Genomic DNA, 8,999 nt, shown 5'->3' with positions numbered 1-8,999 from the left:
CTATATTTATATCAGTATACCCTAGAGTAAAAAATAATAGTTCAAGCCAAAAATTGATATAGACTAAATGGACAAATTTAGAAGACGTTTTAAGAAAAAAAAAAAAGAGAAAAATTAGGAGATGCAAATAGTGTTTCAGTAATTTGATTACTATGACAATTTATTTGTCAAGTTAAACAATCCTAATAAATATAGGACTAGAAAAATAGGATTAGTTAATCCTCTGGATTAACATCTTTGTACTAAACAATATTTAATATAAGCGATCCTATATGGCTTAACTAAGCTTAGGATTAAGTCTAATCCTAAGAATTATAAATCAGTATACCAAATGGACTGTTAGATATTATAAAATTCGAACTCTGGCTTACATAGTGTTTGGTTGAAATTAAAAAATTAATAGAATTCATTTGCAAACTAAAATTTAAATGCTTTAAATAGAGTAAAAAGTTAATTTATTATTCTACATAATTAAATTTGTGTGAAATTAGTAATAGCTAAATTAAATTTTAACAAGATTAGTAAAATTTACAAATAAATTCTACCTTAATAAGCCAATACATTCCATAACATGAAATTATTATTTTTAATTTTATTATTTTAATTTTAATTTCTCTATAGTATTTTTTTTCAAATAAAATAAATTTTTTTATGAATTTCAATCAAATATGGCATTACCAATATTTCTCATATTAGCTTAAATACACTCCCTACCATGATCATCCAACAGCACAAAATAGGCACTCAACTACTGAGCTATTAACTCGATATCATTACCTTATTAAGGTGATGAGCCATTCTTGTGCCTTAAACCGGTAAAAGGAAAGATACCTACAAGCAGATCCAAACCTTAATTGGATGTTACAGTTAAGCTTAAACTTGTTTTGACCATGCATTTTTAATCCAAGGTTAGTTAAAACAGATATCCTCCTGCCAGAACTCAACAGCATAATTTAATTGCGGTTTGAGATCGTTATGGCTCAGCTTGAACCAGCCATTAACCATGTGCTTGAACAATTGGCTCTTATCATCACCACCAGCTACAACTAAAGTCATCATCCAAGTAGAAGTTGCATACAGGATTTCATTGAACTATTATTTCCCTCTTGGAGTTGTTTGCAAAAACTGCCTACCCTACCTCAAGGATGACCTGCAGGCTAAACTTAGTGCAGCCCTTGTTTTTATCTATCAGAGGTGAACCATTTTGTCAAACACACAGACAATCCTCATCAGAAGAGGGTTTTCTGGTCAGATTGCATTACATTTAGAATTTAGGACAAGAGAGCATTAAAAGAAAAAAATCCATTAAAAGAAAAAGAAAAAAAAAATTCTGCAAATGGCGGAGGAAGTTTACAAAAATCAAGATCTCAAACAATGATGCAAGTAACATAAACGGTGCTTCTTGTCGCACAAAAAAAAATAAAATGGTGCCAGCAATTCTGTTTTCAGTTTGGATAAAAATAGTAAAAAACATCCATTATGCTACGTTAATGAGCACTCCAATGAAGATCAAATCCTGTTCAATTAATTTCAACGAACGTGGATTTCAAAATTCCTCTTGATTGTTGTGCATACCAGTAATTTGATTGATCTGTTGTATATTAATGAGGCAAACGATTGCATCGCATAATATCTTATACCAGAATGTTGTTCGAACAAATAATTTAGCCGTAAACCAATGGAGCTGCGTTACATCCCGCAAGCGATGCAACGTAGAGTTTGTCAGCAAATGTTTGTATATATGCATTTGCTACCTCCACATCAATGTTCCACCCAAGGCTCCAACACAAACAAAATACTATAATATCAGTCATATAATCCTAGTTTCACAACATGAAAAGGTTAATTCAGTTTCTTTTCTTTATCATTTGATGAAAATTGTCTTGACAACATCCATTGCTTTGCATTGGTGTAAAACACAAATAACATGAACTGAGAGAAGCAGAGAAGCATGATTATTGCTTCAAAAAGGAAAGGATACTTCTCTGGAGGACGAGTGGTCAAGTAAATTGTATGAAGAATCAGAGAGAACAGGTACAGAATGGCCAACATAATTGAGAGGGAAGTGGGGGTGGCATAATGATGAATTTTAGCATCTCTTTTTCCATTGGGAGGGAAGTAAAAAAGGAAGAAGAGAGCATATAGAGCCATATATGGAACAATCAATTTGTCCCGAGACAGAAGAGGAAACATGGAGAATAATGCATAATGCATTAATAACTCAAATGGACCACGTAATTCTGTGGCTAGTAGGCTTGCAGGCAGAAGTGGCAGCAGAATCGACTTCTCATGCACTGCGAGATCAGAAGTAATGATGCAAAATTTGCTAATGCATGCAAATTATGAATCAAATATAGAATTATAAAGTAGATTGGATATTTTGCTTACCTTGGAACGAAAATAGATAGAAAGAGAAAGAACTATTCAAAAGCCCATAGAGGAAACCTTTTCTGCTGGGATACAGTATTTGCTGAACCATTGAAGGCAGACAGGTTAATATTGTTGCAGCTAGGCTGAGAGTCCTTAGTGCTTGTGTTGCAAATAATCTCTTCCACTTAATGAGAACCGATGTAGTGCACCAAAAGTTAGCCACATAATCTTCATATATTCCTCTTTCAAAAGGAGCAAGACGAGCAAGAACCTGTATGAAGCCAGTAAAAATAAAATTAAAGATATAAATCTAGAAATTATATGAATTGAAGTTAATTTTTATTGGGAAAAGTACAAAAATATACCTTATGATTAACCACTTTTACACTCAAGAGGACTGATTTTTCTCATGACAAAGGAGCACCTTATATTTTGATCTTCTTGCATTTTAAAACCCTACTACCAATATTATTATTTTTTTAACAATAAAATATCATCTTTCAATAATAATAAAAAATTTATAAGTGATTTACAATCAAATCAACTATCAAGATAATTCTAAGAATATTAAAATTTTATTTTAAAAATTATCTCATTTTATTTCTAATAAAATTTAAATTTATATATTAATTTTATTTGACATGAGTTTAATGTAGTTAGTTGTATACTAAATCACTTAATAAATAATTTTGTTATTGAAAATGAGTATTATACTAATATTAAATCATAGGAATCTAATGATATTAACTTGTAAAATAGTAAAAATGTAAAGAAAATTAAATCACAGGATATTTATTTGTCACCAAAAAAAAAAGTCTTTTAAGTATTAAAGTGTCAAAACACAGGGTATTTTTTTTATACTTTTCCCTTTTTTATTTAAATAGATAGAAGCCCCTTCTCAAAGAAACTAATGAAAAAGAGAATACAAAAGGTGACAAATCCAAATGAAAAATTAAAAAGAATAATTTCAATCTTAATCATATGGCCCTTAGAATATAAATGAACTCACAGTAACACATCAAATAAAAATCTTTTTAGAAGGAGCCCTCTATGCCCTTAGGGGTCTAAAACGAACACAAGAGCCCATTATCCTAGGGTTACAAAAACAAAAGAAGGAAAGGATTTGACCTATGTGATAAGAACTTTGGTGTCAGGATCTACCCAAAGCATCTGGGAAGTGACCCATAATTGGAACAAATGAGCATAGTTGAAAGTTGGGGTAGTTGTATTCCCACTTGCCCCAGTACATCTTGCCCAACAGAATGGTCACTCATTAGAAGTATCCCAATCTATTACACAACAAAGCACAAGTTTCTGAAACAAAAAGGAAAGTCTTTGTTCGTATTTCTCTTTTCCTTTGAAATTTTTCACCCTAGAAGTCTAATCTCAACAAAAATACAAAAAAAATAATGCATAGTAAAGTCACAAAAAAATCAAAAAGAAAAAAGCTATTGAAGACCTAATCCAAGGCTGAAAGTCCTTGCCAAAGTCGTGAAAGAAGAGCAAGGACAAATTAATCGATAAAACAGTCATTTAGGACCCATAGTAAATCATTTGATTATTAAAATATGATATGAAAGAACAAAAATGTCAATGTGTTAATACACATTGGATGAACATGTGAACTACCAAAAAAGAGTATAATTGATAAAAGAACTATATCCATTAACCAATGGAATCAAAACAAAAACCAACTATTTCATATCTATAATCGTATCGTTGCTTACCTCCAAAATGGCATCTTTTGAATGAAGGTACGGCCACCAAATAATAGCAAATGTTCCTAAGACCACAAATCCCAATTTTGAAACCTCAAGCACAGGATTCTTTCGCCTTAGGCAGTTACCTAAAAGATGGCTGAAAAAAGCAGGTGCATAATATGCACTCATCTGCAATGGATTAAGTTTTTTAGAAAAAAAGAACGTTACAACTCGCAGTAAGCATCAAACATAGAACATAATTCAATGGATATTTAACCTATAAGCACAATATTAGGTTTTTCTGCTATTTGCATTTTCTTTTTCTCCATTACTAAGAGATTGCATTTTGTTCCTCAAAACTTCTACTTTAATTTCTCACGCCAAGAAGGCATGCGTGCACGCAAAATACAAAGCATTTACAGTGTGATCTACCTTGATTGGAAATTACCAATGGTACTTAAACTAATTTTACAAGTCTAAACTAAAAGCTAAGATTTTCAGGATCCTTGATCACATTCTATATGATAACAAGGAAAGAACATAATACCTTTCTGCTCTAGGTTTGTTACTATCTTTCCATTAGCAATCTAATGAATCTACTTTCATCTCATTCTAAAAGAATTTACATACATCTCTTTCTCTAAAACTGAGACTATGGCACCCACCAGAAACACAGGAGCTACTGCAACTGCACAAATTTCCCATTTACGAGCAATAAAACTTATTTGGAAATTTGCAATATCTATACTGGAAGTACAAAGAAAGAGGTCAGTCAATGTTAGTGTAAGTTGAGAGTTTTCTATTTGGCATCGCAAGTGAACCGTGCTATTAGATTCAGTCAGACATTATAGCTTCAATCACTAAATCTTTGATTATAGGATAGACCTAAATGATGGATCTTTCTATTATATTTTCAGAATAAATATAATTATTTTCATATGTGTGCCTGCAAGGTTTATCTGTCCCTGGATTAGTTCTAAACTATTATTCAAGGAAGTATGCCTGAAAATTTACAAATGAAAAAGTAACTCATTTGACTACATCACTGACACAAATGAATTTATCAACAAGATTCATAGATAGAATAGAGAAAATCTACGATCTATGAAGCATGGACATGGATACAGGACACAGAATTTTCTGAAAAAGTGATACATGGATATGGCGGAGAGACAACAAATTTAATATATAGGCCTAATTACTAATTAAATCCTAAACTTTACACTTTTTAACAATTTTATCTAATTGTTTCAAAATTTTAACATCAATATCTATACTTTCAATTTATTTTCAAAAACACTTTTTGATAATAATTTTTGAAACTTTACAATGAGAAAAATGACGTGGCAAGTCAATTCTGCTTACTAACACAAAAATTAGTGAGCCAATAAAAAATTTATTATATTTAGATGTAAAATATATTGTAAAATGCACATATGTGATATTTTTAATATTCATATTATTAAATTTAGGATAAACTATTTTTGCTAATTCATAATTGTCATTCTTTTAGTAAACATAATCGACTTCCCACATCATCTTTATCTTGAAATTTCAAAAATTGTCATCGACAAGTATTTTTGAAAACAAATTGAAAAAGGGGTATTTGTTTTAAAATTTTGAAACAATTGGATAAAATTGTTAAAGAGTGTAAAGTTCAAGATTTAATTTATAATTAGTTCTATACATATATAATGATAATTATTGTAATATAAATAACATTTGTAAAAGTTCAACTACAAGTCTAAAGCATTTTCAATCTCTTCATCTTCACCCACTTCATCTACAAACAACAATATTTGAGAGGAAAAGAGAACTTGTAGAAAAGATTTTGAGGTGGAGAAAAAGTGAGGAACAAATCAAAGAGATTGAGAGGTAGAGAGAGGGATTTCTTTTTCTTGAAATAAGCGTGAGAAGTATTGAAATAAAGTGTGGTCAAGGATTTTCTTAAAAGACTTATGTTTTATATTTTATAATTTGATTCGTTAGTTTTCAAGTTATTTTAAAAAGTACCCAATCTTTTCATATTTGCCCCAAAACTTTGCAAAATGTATTACTTTCTATGTCCTCGACGTGTACCCCGCATGTTCCCACTTGCAAAAGGAAAATAAAGCAAAGGACATATTTTCTGGCGTGTCCCATACATGTTCCTGATGTGTCCGACATGCATACAGCAATCCCTAGAAGTGTCGATGCTTCATAGTCTATGAGCAAAAAAGACATCTTTTGTCCAAAAATGACATCAACAGCTTCTCATGCTCATGAATCCTGTCAATCTTTCAATAGATGATAGCATCTCAGCCTCCTTCTCAATTACAAAACTAGGTCATGAAAGAAGCACTTACTACCACTTATGGACCCAATCCTCTCTTACAAGAGTTATGTGCTGCGCCGCACTTCATTGTAGTTGAATTTAATCTCTACCAGACATCCACTTATATACATTTGTCTCCAGAATTCCTATTAAATCTACCATCATTTCACAAGCAGTCGTACTAAAGGACTTATTGTTACTCGGCAACAAGTTTTCAGATTTTAAATGTGAGATGATTGGTAGCGCCAATATATATCCTCTATATAGGAGAGATGACAGTGGAATTAATTACTCCAAGGAAATTCTAGGTTCCAGTTGTAAAAGAAAATCAAACTACTATGAGTTCAATTTTGTAATCAATCAAGTACATGTTGTATTGTATACAAATTTGTCGAATATTGTAGATAATATATAAAAGACAAGACTCTTAACATACCTCAAGGTCATCAGGCATATGTTATACAAAAAAATTATTATTGTTTCCCCACCTTCAAACAGTCTCAGCCAGTGGCCTCCTTTTAAACAACCCTTTGCATATACTTACATAAACCAACTACTAGATTACACATTATACAGTTACCTTTTCAAGTATTTAGTATACATGATCAAGAGCTCACGGCAAACCTCGTAATTCTATATCTAATGCAGCTATAGATCCCCAAACTTATATCTGTATCCAGTCATGTTTATGCAGCAGTACTATAAGTTTGCATGATGTTGTGCAGTTTGAAGGGAAACCTAGATAATATTGCTAATTATATATGTGGACACTCCTTCAATGAAGAGATAAAGCAAACCAACATAAATCACTCATCTACATATCTACCAACTATCAAAATACCATTGGTGGCCATTTGTTAATCTAATAAATGACATCCTCCACAGGAATCAAGGAGGAGAAAAAGAAGAAGAAGCAAAAGGCACCTGTTTATGGTTGAGAGAAAGACAGAAGAGTACAGAAGCTACAAGATGTTTCTGAGAAAGAACAGCAGAAACAGCTCCTACAGTAAGGCCCAAGCTAATACAGTTATACTGAAATAGAACCATGTAAGGGTGAGAATATATATACCGCGGAAATTCGAAAAGAAAGACATCGAAAAGAAGGATAAAAAGCAAAAGATTTAAGAACCTGAAAGTGACCATGATCAATTAAGATCAAACATGGATTGATTAGAATAACAGCAATGTGCCATGCTACATCGCTTTTATGTCCAATGGCGCGGTTACCATAATACACGAGAGCAAAATAGAAAACAGCAGGAAAAAATATCAGGGCATCGGAAGATAAGACTGTCCATCTCATGAGCAATTTCCTGCAAGGATGAGCAACAGCAAAAAAAAAAAAAAAAAGACAGTTAAGAGAAGCACAAACAATAGCAAATATCAGTTGAAGATAACTGAAGTATTATAATGCATACCCAAGATAGGACTCGTGACCGCGAGAAGTAAAAAGGGAAACTGATTTGGGTTCAAAGTATCGAAGAAAAAGGCCATGAACATAGCTCTGATAGGCAGTGAGGGGAGGGTAGTCAAGTCCCCAGTAAGTAAGATCATTAACAGTGGAATTGCGATACCAGTCCTTGGGCGGAAGATTAAGTGTGATTTCCATCCAATGGCGCTGTGCCTCATAATCACCAAACTTAGGAGGATTGGCAGCACCAGAATATAAATGGAGTGACACGGCCACTCGAACTAACAGCCCAAACACGGCAATACATAGAAATGAAGATTTAATTCCTTTGTGAAGGAACAGCCGGCATAAATCATCATTATCACTAGCAATGTGTACCTTGTCTTTTACCCCTTTCTTTCCCATTTATTTCTCACTCTCTCTGCATATAAAAATACTCTCACCTGGTTGCGCGGCCCATAAAGAAACTAGCTCTATCACCAGTACAAAAGAAAAATCAACTAAAATTAGTAAAAGAAAAACCTCAGTTAATAAGATATTCAAATCAGATGCAAGTTGTATATATAAAAACAAAAACAAAAATATGTTTCCATTTAATAAGAAAGCACATAAGCAATTAAAATTGAATTTAAAAGAAAATTTTCTTTATAAAATTGGTAGATGAAGAGAAGAGATCATACTCTAAGGATTTGTGTCGCTTTCCAACCGATTTTTGCATAGTCAAACAAGTGTAGTGTATGGTTTCAGTTCCTTAATTTCGATCTATTGCACACTGCAGGCATAGAATGAGAAGAGCAAAAGAAACAAAACTCGAGATAGAGCGCTCTAGCCTGCCTGCAGAGGCAGAAACCAGATTCCTATGTTAAAAGTGACGACTGTTTTTTATTTGGGAAAGTTACGACCTTACCTCTAAGGTATTGTATAATACACAATTCAGCCCCCTATTTTGAAAAATATATTAAAACTTATATATATATATATAGAGGGGATCTAATTATATATGATTAAAATTTTATAATCTTACACAAATTTTCCACTACTAATTGCCTCCACATCTAACTTTTTTTTCATTTTGTTTTCTTATTCTATATTCTTTCTCCTATTCATTAACTAATTATATTTTCTAAGTCACTATGACATGAATCTACTTTTTTTATTTTTCTTTCTTTTTATTTTTTTGATACTATCTTTATTTACTTTCTTT

The 8,999-nt window shown here is 32.0% G+C and overlaps 1 protein-coding gene across 1 annotated transcript; it reads right to left on the bottom strand.

Annotated features, from left to right (window-relative positions):
- Positions 1-1,836: 1,836 nt before the first annotated feature.
- LOC8261177 (probable dolichyl pyrophosphate Man9GlcNAc2 alpha-1,3-glucosyltransferase) lies at positions 1,837-8,740 on the bottom strand. Its single transcript, XM_002516678.4, has 7 exons — positions 8,476-8,740; positions 7,803-8,268; positions 7,514-7,697; positions 7,309-7,416; positions 4,098-4,259; positions 2,389-2,641; positions 1,837-2,294 (listed from the first exon to the last, which is right to left on the bottom strand). The coding sequence occupies exons 2-7, from the start codon at positions 8,198-8,200 to the stop codon at positions 1,843-1,845; spliced, it is 1,557 nt and encodes a 518-aa protein (XP_002516724.2). The 5' UTR covers positions 8,201-8,268; positions 8,476-8,740; the 3' UTR covers positions 1,837-1,842.
- Positions 8,741-8,999: the final 259 nt, after the last annotated feature.

The sequence above is a fragment of the Ricinus communis genome, chromosome 5 (assembly GCF_019578655.1).
Source record: "Ricinus communis isolate WT05 ecotype wild-type chromosome 5, ASM1957865v1, whole genome shotgun sequence".
Lineage (NCBI taxonomy): Eukaryota > Viridiplantae > Streptophyta > Magnoliopsida > Malpighiales > Euphorbiaceae > Ricinus > Ricinus communis.
This window is presented reverse-complemented; position numbering and strand designations above follow the sequence as displayed.

Bases quoted from the DNA above. Each gene is read 5' to 3' on its own strand.
- LOC8261177 (XM_002516678.4), bottom strand. From the start codon at position 8,200: ATGGGAAAGAAAGGGGTAAAAGACAAGGTACACATTGCTAGTGATAAT. The intron at 7,698-7,802 runs GTATGCATTATA...TCATCCTTGCAG, and splicing joins GGTCACGAGTCCTATCTTGG to GAAATTGCTCATGAGATGGA. The intron at 2,295-2,388 runs GTAAGCAAAATA...CTGATCTCGCAG, and splicing joins CTATCTATTTTCGTTCCAAG to TGCATGAGAAGTCGATTCTG.